At 39.3% G+C, this 14,574-nt stretch overlaps 1 protein-coding gene across 3 annotated transcripts in view; it reads left to right on the top strand.

Moving 5' to 3' along the window:
- The window catches only part of smarca2 (SWI/SNF related BAF chromatin remodeling complex subunit ATPase 2), a 167,431-nt gene that overhangs the window by 51,123 nt on the left and 101,734 nt on the right, over positions 1-14,574 (top strand). For all 3 annotated transcript variants that reach the window (XM_061980411.1, XM_061980410.1, XM_061980409.1), the window contains exon 16: positions 9,989-10,152. In XM_061980411.1, the coding sequence (XP_061836395.1) occupies positions 9,989-10,152 (164 nt within the window). The remainder of the gene's footprint in view (positions 1-9,988; positions 10,153-14,574) is intronic.

Here is a 14,574-nt window from a genome sequence, read left to right as displayed (position 1 = left end):
ATATATATATATATATACTGTGTATATATATATATATATATATATACTGTGTATATATATACTGTGTGTATATATATATATATATATATATATATATATATATATATATATATATATATATATAAAATATATATATATTTATAGCTAGAATTCACTGAAAGTCAAGTATTTCTTGTATATATATATATGTGTGTATATATATATATATATATATGTGTGTATATATATATATATATGTGTGTGTATATATATATATATATGTGTATATATATATGTGTGTATATATATATATATGTGTGTGTATATATATATATATATATATATATATATATATGAAATACTTGACTTGGTGAATTCTAGCTGTAAATATACTCCTCCCCTCTTAACCACGCCCCTAACCACGCCCCCCACCTCCCGAAATCAGAGGTCTCAAGGTTGGCAAGTATGATGTCATGTCATGATCCATTGCCCAGGTCATGGCTTGGTTTATGTTTTGTGGCTTTTTGCTATGTCTGTCTGTTTCCGTGCCCTATCGTCTTTCCTTTCGTTTACTTTTGGTTTCCATAGACACTAATTCTCCACACCTGCCCTTGTTTTAGTAATTAGTGTTCCCCACCAGCTGTTTGGTTAATCACTCCCTTTTATATGTTCTAGTCAGCCAGCACAAGTCGCTGAGTCAACGTTCGCTCTTCGCAACATTACGTTTCATCTTGTTTTCACCACCCTTAAGTGTTTTTCCTTATTATAGACTCTCGCCGTTCACCCTTGGTGACTATTTTGTTTTTGGCTCCATGCTTGTTGAGCGTCCCAGTTTTCGTATATATTTGTCCTGCCTCAAGGATTTAAAAGACAGACTCCTGTCCTACCTGCACGCAGCTCCTGCTTGTCTTTCTGCATTCGAGAGAACACAACAATCGCAGCCGTGCGCCTGAAACCTAACGCGTTAATAGTTAAACTTTGCCAAATAGCTATCATTAGCTGACAAAAAAACATAAATAGTGCAGCGTTGCTCACAGATTGCCAACATATACCTGTGGCGATGAGGGCATGGCTCGGGGCGTGGGCAATTTGACATTATCATAACATTTGCATAATCACAGTTGATGCATATATTTTCTATAAAAGCCTTAAGTGTTATACATACATTTAAAAGCAAATCTGTGTTATTATGAATTAGTTCTAACATTGTTTTGCTCTATTTTTCAACTGTTGCCACTTTGACTTATATAATCTTTTTAGTGACTTTTTCTTTATTAAAAATGACCAGCAACAAATCCAGCAGTTTTATCGGAGACTTTACTCGGGTTTAGAGACCCTTTACTTCTGTTGCTCGATGTCTGCGACACACAGATAGAGCTGTAGCGAGCCTGACGTCACACTTGCTTGGCGCTGCTGATCCGGCTGCATTTTCTCTCCTTCTCACTGTCACTGTCACTCTCCTCTTAATATTTGCACATTGCACATTTTGTAAATTGCTATTTGTGAGTATATGTCGGACAAGTATATGTCGGATATTTTAATGTACGTCTACATCGCAGACATGCTGCCTCCACTCCAAACGATTGTGTGCATCAAAGTATTTTTCCGCTGGCCAAATTTTTTGTGTATCACTAGTCGGTAGTGCACAAATATACTATACTTTTTACTGTATATCCATTCATATTAGAGATGTCCGATAATGGCTTTTTTGCCTATTCCCGATATTGTCCCACTCTTAATTACCGATTCCGATATCAACCGATACCGATATATACAGTCGTGGAATTAACACATTATTATGCCTAATTTTGTTGTGATGCCCCGCTGGATGCATTAAAGGGGAACATTATCACCAAGCGTCAATATATACCTTGATGTTGCAGAAAAAAGACCATATATTTTTTTAACCGATTTCCGAACTCTAAATGGGTGAATTTTGGCGAATTAAACGCCTTTCTATTATTCGCTCTCGGAGCGATGACGTCACAACGGGAAGCAATCCGCCATTTTCTCACTTTCGTCGGTGTGTTGTCGGAGGGTGTAACAACACGAACAGGGACGGATTCAAGTTGCACCAGTGGCCCAAAGATGCGAAAGTGGCAAGAAATTGGACGAAATATGTTCAAAATACGAGGCTGTGGGGATAGCCGACGAAATGGTCAGTTGTTTGTTCCGCACACTTTACCGCCGAAAGCTATGCTACGACAGAGATGGCAAGAATGTGTGGATATCCTGCGACACTCAAAGCAGAAGCTGACATCAACTCCAAAACTGGACAAATCAGCTTTTAGGAAAAGAGAGCGGATGAGGGTATGTCTACAGAATATATTAATTGATGAAAACTTTATTCATTACTCGCGGTTTTACGTAAATTATTATACATAAACTGTGTTTACCAATAATTTAGCTTAAAAACATTTATTTTTTTCAATCATTCGAGTACATTCGGGTAGTCTTGTGTAATGCAGTATTTTGTGTCTATTTAGGTATGGTTAACCTGAGTGCTGAAATCGTGGAATAATATATGTTCTTAGCGCGCCTGAAATGGGCTGTCTGCACTCTCAAAGTGCATGTTGTTGCCAAATGTATTTCATATGCTGTAAACCTAGTTCATAGTTGTTAGTTTCCTTTAATGCCAAACAAACACATACCAATCGTTGGTTAGAAGGCGATCGCCAAATTCGTCCTCGCTTTCTCCCGTTTTGCTGGCTGTCGTGTAGTTTTCGTCGGTTTCGCTTGCATACGGTTCAAACCGATATGGCTCAATAGCTTCAGTTTCTTCTTCAATTTCGTTTTTGCTACCTGCCTCCACACTACAACCATCCGTTTCAATACATGCGTAATCTGTTGAATCGCTTAAACCGCTGAAATCCGAGTCTGAATCCGAGCTAATGTCGCTATATCTTGCTGTTCTATCCGCCATGTTTGTTTGTATTGGCATCACTGTGTGACGTCACAGGAAAATGGACGGGTGTATATAACGATGGTTAAAATCAGGCACTTTGAAGCTTTTTTTAGGGATGTTGCTTGATGGGTAAAATTTTGAAAAAAACTTTGAAAAATAAAATAAGCCACTGGGAACTGATTTTTAATGGTTTTAACCCTTCTAAAATTGTGATAATGTTCCCCTTTAAACAATGTAACAAGGTTTTCCAATACAAATCAACTCAAGTTATGGAAAAAAATGCCAACATAGCACTGCCATATTTATTATTGAAGTCACAAAGTGCATTATTTTTTTTAACATGCCTCAAAACAGCAGCTTGGAATTTGGGACATGCTCTCCCTGAGAGAGCATGAGGAGGTTGAGGTGGGCGGGGTAGGGGGTAGCAGGGGGTGTTTCGGAGCAGAAAGTGGGCAAGATTTAATGAAGTATGTTTGAAAGTCGCGTAAGCGTTGCAAATATCCCTTTTAACCTGCGTGTCCACTCTTCTGGCCTGGCACAGCGGCAGTGAGCAACACGCACATCATTTGCCTTGCAGCACTCTGTAAAACAACGATGCTTGCCGGTGGCAACAGCTTAAAAAAAAAAAAAAACTCTTTCTCTAACACTGTTTGCTCCATTCAAAACAGCACAGCCCTCTGCGGAGCGCGCTGTGACTGTTTACCTCTTTGTGACCATAACTCCAATATCGTCCTCAAAAGAGTGCATTGGCAGCCTACAGCACAGTTAACACCTACGAGTCATCTTCCATAAAACCACATGGGCCTTTGTCCTAAACATTTATTTTCGTCCATCCGTTTTCTATCATTAGGGTCACAGGTACGCTGGAGTCTGTTCTATTCTATTCTCCAGCCATCGCAAACAGTCATTCACACTTATATTCATTGACAATTTAGAGTCTTCACTTAACTGAATATTTTTGGAATGTGGGGTGAACCCACACAGAGCGGCCCAAAAAGACACTCAAACTCAGATCTTCTCACTGCGCAGTCTACGTGCTAACCACCAGGCCAGAAAAGTTAGACTTTATGATTCTGATAATATTCAGTTATTGCCGTATGTTCTTGTGCAAACTATCATCTTCTGCTCCTGAACTGCTCGCGCATAAAAAGGGTGAAAATATGGCTAAGCATGCATCCCCTACTATGTTGCTTGTGCTCTTATTTTATTATATTTTATTTTATTTTGTGTGTGTCAGGCATGTGATTTTTCCGTCTAAAGTCGGAATTCCGTCTTTTTTAATCTCGGGAAGAAAAAAAAATTATCTCCCGTTTTTCCGTTTTTTTTTCCGACCCTAAATCAAGATTCGAGACGTAGTTTATATTACGCCGTAGTTGATTGGTCGATATGTTCCTTGTGACCAATCAGGACATCTGTTATGAATGATGACGTTAACAACGTCATCATTCATAATGGTTATTACCGCCATTTTCCATATGTAAACGATGTCGGTTCTCGAGAGAAAGGACGCTTTACGAGTAAAAGAAATTGATAAATAAAGTTAAATAAGTTTCGATGGGACTGGATGGAAAGGGAAATCACTGATACTGTTGGGAAGAAGAAAATCGATCGTCCCGGAAAGGTTTTGTGCACGTGGTGTCATGATAATATTGACTATGGATCACGAGGTTTCAAGGCTTTGGAAGTACATGCGAAACGCCAAAAACATATGAAACAACTTGAAGCAAGGTATGTTCTATTAATGATGTTTTCATGTCTTTAAACACTAAAATATTTTCTTCAAATGGTGCTGTCTTTGTTAATTTTAGCATGTTAAATTGGTGAAAAGCCAGGAGCTTCGGGGGGCATCGCCCCCCTTGTCCCCCCACCAGGGCACCTGGACCTGGCTGGGGGCCTTTGTCCCCCAGACCCCCGGAAATTTTTTCAGTCTTTTTCATTGTGGTCAAATCACATGCTTGGTGTGTGTCATTGCCTGAAATAAATGAATAAATGAAATGAAAAAATAAAATAACATTCCCAGTACCGTATTTTTCAGACTATAAGTCACAGTTTGTTTTTTTTGTGTGAAATTATTAACACATTACCGTAAAATATCAAATAATATTATTTAGCTCATTCACGTAAGAGACTAGACGTATAAGATTTCATGGGATTTAGCGATTAGGAGTGACAGATTGTTTGGTAAACGTATAGCATGTTCTATATGTTATAGTTATTTGAATGACTCTTACCATAATATGTTACGTTAACATACCAGGCACGTTCTCAGTTGGTTATTTATGCCTCATATAACGTACACTTATTCAGCCTGTTGTTCACTATTCTTTATTTATTTTAAATTGCCTTTCAAATGTCTATTCTTGGTGTTGGCTTTTATCAAATAAATTTCTCCAAAAAATGCGACTTATGTATGTTTTTTTCTTTCTTCGTAATGCATTTTCGGCCGGTGGGACTTATACTCCGGTGCGACTTATACTCCGAAAAATACGGTAATCTGTTTTTTAAGCCACGTGCATTGACTTGTGTATGGATTCTCTTGTTCATTCAGGTCATTGTATTCTCAAAGCATTCAATCAATCACTACTGGACAGTTCAGTTTGTCTTAGAAGACGTTTCGCCTCTCATCCAAGTAGCCTTCCCTAGTTAGATTAAATTGAATTTGCTCCCACAGCTTGAAAAAACAGCCACTGAAACTTTCCGGTGTTAAATCCAATTACCACCAAATTTGGTACGCAACTTTTGGGGCCTCAGAAAATCCATGGCGTCTTAAATCCAACAATTTAAATTTAAAGCCTTAAAATGTCTAAAATTCTCCTAAAACCTTATAAAAGTTCTTAAATGTAATTTGGAAAGGTCTTACAAATCTATTTATGTCACTTTTATTTAAAACATGCATAATCTTCAGTCTTGTTTTTTAATGTTTTGGATTTTCGGGACGCTATAACGTAACTACAAAACGGAACTCAAGTAGGCTACCTGTGCTGCCCGGTCAGAATTAATCGCGGACCAACAACTAGTTTGCTTTGTGTTGTTACAGCTAAACATTGTAGCGGACAAAACTTAACGAATGCCCACAGCAAAGCCAAATGACCCGCATAAGATGGGTTAGTGCAAGTTCAACATTTTTGGCTCTAGAACGATCAGTTCAATGCATGATTGAAGCCGGATGGAAACGTTTAAAGTGCTTAGGACCAGGATTTGGAACCATTGAGGAGGGAAGCGTTTGTAAACATTGCGGTTAAAGCAAAAGTCAAAAATCCGGGATAAGTCTGTGTCAAAAACTGCTGCAACGCCACAAACTCCCCTCTCCCTGAGAAATATTGGTTGAAAAATGAAAATGTCCTCGAAACGGGTACTGGACTGAATTACTGTAAATTCCGGACTATAAGCTGCTACATTTTTCCTGTGCTTTGAACTTTGCGTCTTATAAAACGGTGCGGCTAATTTATGGCTTTGAATGGCCATAATGTTTTGTGTTAAATAGTTTTCATTAAAACGAAGTAGAAACAGTGGAATGGTGTTATTGCTTCTGCTATGGCGTCATCTTTTAGACGGGTTTGCCCACTGCAGGTGCTGCAGGTTGAAAAAGTACTTCCTGTTTTAATGCCTTGAACTGGAAGTAAAACCATCCATAGCGGTTCTACTCGAAAGGATTCTTCATTCATCACTCCAAGCAACGTTTGCAAGTTTTACTATTTGACTAAAGCAATTCATACTTACTAAACCGTCCCATGTGTGATGTCTTTAGGAGTGTGTCAAGCATATTTGTTAGAGATGTCCGATAATGGCTTTTTTGCCGATATCCGATATTCCGATATTGTCCAACTGTTAATTACCGATTCCGATATCAACCGATACAGATATATACAGTCGTGGAATTAACACATTATTATGCCTAATATTGTTGTGATGCCCCGCTGGATGCATTAAACAATGAAACAAGGTTTTCCAAAATAAATCAACTCAAGTTATGGAAAAAAATGCCAACATGGCACTGCCATATTTATTATTGAAGTCACAAAGTGCATTATTTTTTTTAACATGCCTCAAAACAGCAGCTTGGAATTTGGGACATGCTCTCCCTGAGAGAGGTGGGCGGGGTTGGGGGGAGCGGGGTTGAGGTGGGGGAGGGTAAGGGGTGGCGGGGGGGTGTATATTGTAGCGTCCTGGAAGAGTTAGTGCTGCAAGGGGTTCTGGGTATTTGTTCTTTTGTGTTTATGTTGTGTTACGGTGCGGATGTTATCCCAAAATGTGTTTGTCATTCTTGTTTGGTGTGGGTTCACAGTGTGGCGCATATTTGTAACAGTGTTAAAGTTGTTTATACGGCCACCCTCAGTGTGACCTGTATGGCTGTTGACCAAGTATGCATGCATTCACTTATGTGTGTGAAAAGACGTAGATATTATGTGATTGGGCCGGCACACAAAGGCAGTGCTTTTAAGGTTTATTGGCGCTCTGTACTTCTCCCTACGTCCGTGTACCACTCCGTACAGCGGCATTTTAAAAAGTCATAAATTTTACTTTTTAAAACCAATACCGATCATTTCCGATATTACATTTTAAAGCATTTATCGGCCGATAATATCGGCAGTCCGATATTATCGGGCATCTCTAATATTTGTACGTGCTATCGTAATGTAATGAAGCTAGCATCGTTAGCACTAGCTAATATGCTAACACGTCTACGAGTGTCTGTAACTGTTACTAACTTACTTTCGCTTTCTTTTCGTATTTTTTCAATTTCGTAAATTCACCAGAACGTCACCGTGGAGTTATTGACTTCTGTTTTGTTTTAACGGGCGTGTTTCCAACACCATTTGGCAACAATTAAGGTATGTATATAAAAATGCGCTCTATAGTCCGAAATTATGGTAATTGTCCATAAGTCATTGAGCATGTGTCTAGTGCAGGCCTGGGCAATTATTTTGACTCGGGGGCCACATTTAGAGAAAAAAATGTGTCTGGGGGCCGCTATATCTATCTATCTATGTATGTGTGTGTATATATATATATATATATATATACATATATATATATATATATCCATCCATCCATCCATCCATTTTCTACCGCTTATTCCCTTCGGGGTCGCGGGGGGCGCTGGAGCCTATCTCAGCTATAATCGGGCGGAAGGCGGGGTACACCCTGGACAAGTCGCCACCTCATCGCAGGGCCAACACAGATAGACAGACAACATTCACACTCACATTCACACACTAGGTTTATATATATATATAAATATAAATATACGCACGCACACACATATATAAACTGTGACAATCTGCTGTACAATATGTGTGTGTTTGGGTCCTATTTTTAGGAACACTCATACAAAAACTCACAATAATGTCTGATTTAACGGCAAAAACGTTATGACAGACCGCCTTAGTAAAAAGGAATGGAATTTTAAATTTTCTACTGAATGAGACACCTAGAATGTACATGAATATAAAGAATGTGGGATTTACGATATTAACTATGAACGATAAACACTGAATATTGACAACATATGAACGTCGCTCCTCTTTTACTTCTCACACCCCCTCTCCATCCACGATGGCGAAATATGAATGCACCTACAATCTGATATAATATCACTTTTCTTGTAGAACTTTGTTGTAAAAATCTCCTTCCGCGTCTGTCCCTGACACCCGCATTTCAGGCCGCTGTGGAAACACTCTGTGGAAACGCTCCCCACCCACACTGCTTGGTGCCTCGTCTGAGCTGCTGTGACTTAGATTACCATAGTAACTAATTATATTATCATAGTAATTAATTAGATTACCATAGTAACTAGTAAATCATGCAAAAGCGCAGATTCCTATCATTGAAATACTTTGTATGGTTCAAGACTTCCTGTCATTTGAAAACATCACTGCACATCATAATGGCAGCTACAGTTTCCATCTTAAAGATCTAAAAAATGTTTTGGGAATGTCCGGCGGGCCAGATTGAAAAGCTTAACAGGCCGCATGTGGCCCCCGGGCCTTAAATTGCCCAGGTCTGGTCTAATGACTACCAACAGTGAGGGTATCTGATTTACCTGTATGCATTTTGGCCACAAACCACATGGAGGGCCAGATATATCATTTACAATCATTTGAAAATAAGGACGACATCAAGGTGTTGATGAGTAAAAAAATATTTAAAAAATCAAGAGTTCTATCTGTGTAAAGTTGTGTGAAAACAGTCCGAAATATCACAATCCTCTGAAGGATGGCGCCTATGTGACTGACATGTGCTTCATAGCTTGTGTAATGTAATCCTAGTACCTTTACTGTAGCGAAGCAGGGTGTGATGGTTGTTGCTACAAAATGGAACTTGCTAGTAAGAATTCTGTTCCACGCGCAGTAGCTCTGATTTATGGTGTGCCAGACCTTTGCTTCCATATGGGGGGAGGCTCCTGGGGGAAATAGAGGTTTCCAACCTCACAGTAATTGAATGAGAAGTATACGGCGCAGACGTCTGTGACAAAAATTCACAAAAGCTCCACGCTTAAACGGAATCATCGCCATGTTTTGATAATTTTACCCTAAAATTCTTCTGTAATGATCTGAGCAGCCATGCGTCGAGCAACATGTACTTTTGTAATTGGTGGCTGGTCCTGCTGTGAGCTGACACTGTGCTCTGGCCTTTACCGCCCCTGCTATCTGCTCGTTGTCTCAGAGGGGGCCGCACACTGCGGCGCTCACTTCATTATGTGACCACGCTTGAGTTACTTTCAATATGAAATGCCAAAGTGGCAAAGAGATAAAAGTTCCCTGTTGAGGTAAAAATAAACTTTTGACATCTTCCAGACAAACAGCATCCACAGAGGCTGAGGTTACATCAAAGCTACCTTTCATTACTCAAAGCCAAATTAGCTTTTTCCATTGTCGTAGTTTGTTGTTGCATTGTAAGATACGCTGCGCCACATGATTTATTCATTATGCATGCTAATTCATCTGGGAGGAGAAGAGATTTGCTCCTATTTGCCATTCAGATTGCCTCCCCTTTGAAACGCCGCTTGAAACGTTGTGTTGGCTCCACACGCTCGACACATGGCCTCAAAACAACACAGCGGTGTTTAGGTTTGAGAGTGTTAACGCGTTTTTTTCCATCTAGGTCCAGGGTCTGGAGTGGATGGTGTCGCTGTACAACAACAACTTGAACGGCATCCTGGCTGATGAGATGGGCCTCGGCAAGACCATCCAAACCATCGCCCTTATCACCTACCTGATGGAGCACAAGAGGCTCAACGGCCCCTATCTAATCATCGTCCCTCTCTCGTCAGTACCTCTTTAGCTGGCTTTTGTTGCGCAGCGTTGTGAAATGACTAAATGTCTTTGTTTGTTTGTAAAAGGTAAGTGGTGTGAACAATGTTTCGCAAAAGACAAGATTAGACGCTTAACTGAGGTGTGAATCTTTAGGCCCATAACGATTCGATTTGTTTTTGATTCTTAATTTAACACGATTCTCAATTCAAATCAAGCTTCCTCAACACCAGTTGCCGTAGCAAATGCCAAAGTGAAGCCCGTAAGATCCGAACAAAAGATTCAATCTCACTCACTAGCATTAGCTTATAGCTAGTGATTGTTTGTTATGTGGTATAATAATTATAATGACTTTTTTTTGAACGGGTTATAGGTTTGAATAGCTCCTTCTGATTGCATAATTTAAAACACTGATTCTTATTTTTTTTTTTTAGTTTATTATTCTTCGGTCAATGGTCAACAAAATAAACAAACAGTTGTACATTCATAGATTGAAAATGAAAATGTTGCAGACCGAAAGGGTTTAGGCTGAAGTTGAACACTTATAGCGCCTAACCCTATAAACAATGTCAAGTACAAGATGAACTTCCGAAAATTATGAAATGTCTTTTGTACAACATATTATAAATACACATTATACACAATATGAACACTGTTCAATTATATACACAGTAAAGGCATGTGAAATATCCTTATACGCGTGTTAAACCTTTGTACCAATTTATATACTATATACAAACAATTATACTTCCATTATTATTTATATCCCAGATTTAGTATTTTAATTAACATTGATCATAGTATTAACTACTGTGTTGATTCAAGAGTGATATATTTTTCCAAGACATTGGTCTTAAAGTGTTTTTTAAATGTGTGAATGGACCTGGAACATGCTCATCAAACACTTATTTAAAACATATACAAACCCCGTTTCCATATGAGTTGGGAAATTGTGTTAGATGTAAAAATAAACGGAACACAATGATTTGCAAATCATTTTCAACCCATATTCAGTTGAATATGCTACAAAGACAACATATTTGATGTTCAAACTGATAAACATTTTTTGTTTTGCAAATAATCATTAACTTTAGAATTTGATGCCAGCAACACGTGACAAAGAAGTTGGGAAAGGTGGCAATAAATACTGATAAAGTTGAGGAATGCTCATCAAACACTTATTTGGAACATCCCACAGGTGAACAGGCAAATTGGGAACAGGTGGGTGCCATGATTGGGTATAAAAGTAGATTCCATGAAATGCTCAGTCATTCACAAACAAGGATGGGGTGAGGGTCACCTCTTTGTTAACAAATGCGTGAGCAAATTGTTGAACAGTTTAAGAAAAAACTTTCTCAACCAGCTATTGCAAGGAATTTAGAGATTTCACCGTCTACGGTCCGTAATATCATCAAAGGGTTCAGAGAACCTGGAGAAATCACTGCACGTAAGCAGCTAAGCCTGTGACCTTCGATCCCTCAGGCTGTACTGCATCAACAAGCGACATCAGTGTGTAAAGGATATCACCACACGGGCTCAGGAACACTTCAGAAACCCACTGTCAGTAACTACAGTTGGTCGCTACATCTGTAAGTGCAAGTTAAAACTCTCCTACGCAAGGCGAAAAGCGTTTATCAACAACACCCAGAAACGCCGTCGGCTTCGCTGGGCCTGAGCTCATCTAAGATGGACTGATACAAAGTGTAAAAGTGTTCTGTGGTCTGACGAGTCCACATTTCAAATTGTTTTTGGAAACTGTGGACGTCGTGTCCTCCGGACCAAAGAGGAAAAAAAAACATTCGTATTGTTATAGGTGCAAAGTTGAAAAGCCAGCATCTGTGATGGTATGGGGGTGTATTAGTGCCCAAGACATGGGTAACTTACACATCTGTGAAGGCGCCATTAATGCTGAAAGGTACATACAGGTTTTGGAGCAACATATGTTGCCATCCAAGCAATGTTACCATGGACGCCCCTGCTTATTTCAGCAAGACAATACCAAGCCACGTGTTACATCAACGTGGCTTCATAGTAAAAGAGTGCGGGTACTAGACTGGCCTGCCTGTAGTCCAGACCTGTCTCCCATTGAAAATGTGTGGCACATTATGAAGCCTAAAATACCACAACGGAGACCCCGGACTGTTGAACAACTTAAGCTGTACATCAAGCAAGAATGGGAAAGAATTCCACCTGAGAAGATTAAAAAATGTGTCTCCTCAGTTCCCAAACGTTTACTGAGTGTTGTTAAAAGGAAAGGCCATGTAACACAGTGGTGAACATGCCCTTTCCCAACTACTTTGGCACGTGTTGCAGCCATGAAATTCTAAATTAATTATTATTTGCAAAAAAAAAAATAAAGTTATGAGTTTGAACATCAAATATCTTGTCTTTGTAGTGCATTCAACTGAATATGGGTTGAAAATGATTTGCAAATCATTATATTCCGTTTATATTTACATCTAACACAATTTCCCAACTCATATGGAAACGGGGTTTATATATATATATATATATATATATAGATATATATATATATACAGTATAATATATATATGTATGTATATATATATATATATATATATATATTTATTTACATGTGTGTGTGTATATACAAATATGATATTATATTTGCATATACAGTACAGGGCAAAAGTTTGGACACACCTTCTCATTCAATGTGTTTTCTTTATTTTAGATTGTCACTGTAGGCATCAAAACTATGAATGAACACATGTGGAGTTATGTACAGTCATGGTCAAAACTTTACATACACTTGTAAAGAACATAATGTCATGGCTGTCTTGAGTTTCCAATAATTTCTACAACTCTTATTGTTTTGTGATAGAGTGATTGGAGCACATACTTGTTTGTCACAAAAAACATTCATGAAGTTTGGCTCTTTTATGAATTTATTATGGGTCTACTGAAAATGTGAGCAAATCTGCTGGGTCACAGCAATGTTGATATTTGCTTACATGTCCCTTGGCAAGTTTCACTGCAATAAGGCACTTTTGGTAGCCATCCACAAGCTTCTGGTTGAATTTTTGAGCACTCTTGACAAAATTGGTGCAGTTCAGCTAAATGTGTTGGTTTTGTGACATGGACTTGTTTCTTCAGCATTGTCCACACGTTTAAGTCAGGACTTTGGGAAGGCCATTCTAAAACCTTAATTCTAGCCTGATTTAGCCGTTCCTTTACCACTTTTGACGTGTGTTTGGGGTCGTTGTCCTGTTGGAACACCCAACTGTGCCCAAGACCCAACCTCCGGGCTGATGATTTTAGGTAATCCTCCGTTTTCATTGTCTCATTTACTCTCTGCAAAGCACCAGTTCCATTGGCAGCAAAACAGGCCCAGAGCATAATACTACCACCACCATGCTTGACGGTAGACCTGGTGTTCTTGGGATTAAAGGCCTCACCTTTTCTCCTCCAAACATATTGTTGGTTATTGTGGCCAAACAGCTCAATTTTAGTTTCATCCGACATCACATGGACAAAGATAAGACCTTCTGGAGGAAGGTTCTGTGGTTAGATTAAACACAAATTGAGCTGTTTGGCCACAATACCCAACAAGTTAAACATTTGTTGTGGCAGTGCTTCTTGAGCAAAGTAGACTGAGAAGCTCATATTACAAATACATTATTTCTGTCATCTTTTTAAATCCGTTTTTTTACGTACCGTTGCGTCCAGTAGCATAATACATACATGCAGTTTATATTTTGGCAGAAATGTGTTCTCCATCTTTTTCAAGTGCATTGTTGACTTGATAGAATCACGCAAATTGCAACTCGCCACGCCGCTGTCATGAACGCGTGTTGCCCCGAGTGATGCCGAGGCTTGAGTCAAACGGACCCGATAGTTGGCAATACTACTGAGGATTCTTTTTTCATAGAGAGAAAAATCCGGGGGAAAGCGGGATCAGCAAGACGCTGGAAAATATGTGATTTCTCGCCAAAAAGAAGCAGGTATGCTTCACACACTCCTCGTAATGGAGTTTGTGTCAAGTGAGCGCGGCTCCTACCCCGCCTCACTCTGCGTGGAGGAGGCGGAACAGCGCCAAGACATGCTGGATTACATATATGGGTATGGCAGTATTGTCTCAAATACACACACCTTTTTAAAATAATACCGGTATACTGCCAATCCCTAGGTTAAAAGTTAAAGTACCACTGATAGTCACACACATACTCGGTGTGGTGAAATTAACCTCTGTATTTGACCCATCCCCTTGTTCCACCCCCTGGGAGGTGAGGGGAGCAGTGAGCAGCAGCGGTGGCTGTGCTCGGGAATCATTTTGGTGATTTAACCCCCAATTCCAACCCTTTACGCTGAGTGCCAAGCAGGGAGGTAATGGGTCCCATTTTTATAGTCTTTGGTACAAGCTTAGTCACAGAACCAATTGACTGTTATGCAAAAATAAAACAGCAAAGTTATTAA

Source organism: Nerophis lumbriciformis, linkage group LG20, assembly GCF_033978685.3.
Source record: "Nerophis lumbriciformis linkage group LG20, RoL_Nlum_v2.1, whole genome shotgun sequence".
NCBI classification, from domain to species: Eukaryota; Metazoa; Chordata; class Actinopteri; order Syngnathiformes; family Syngnathidae; genus Nerophis; species Nerophis lumbriciformis.
This window is presented reverse-complemented; position numbering and strand designations above follow the sequence as displayed.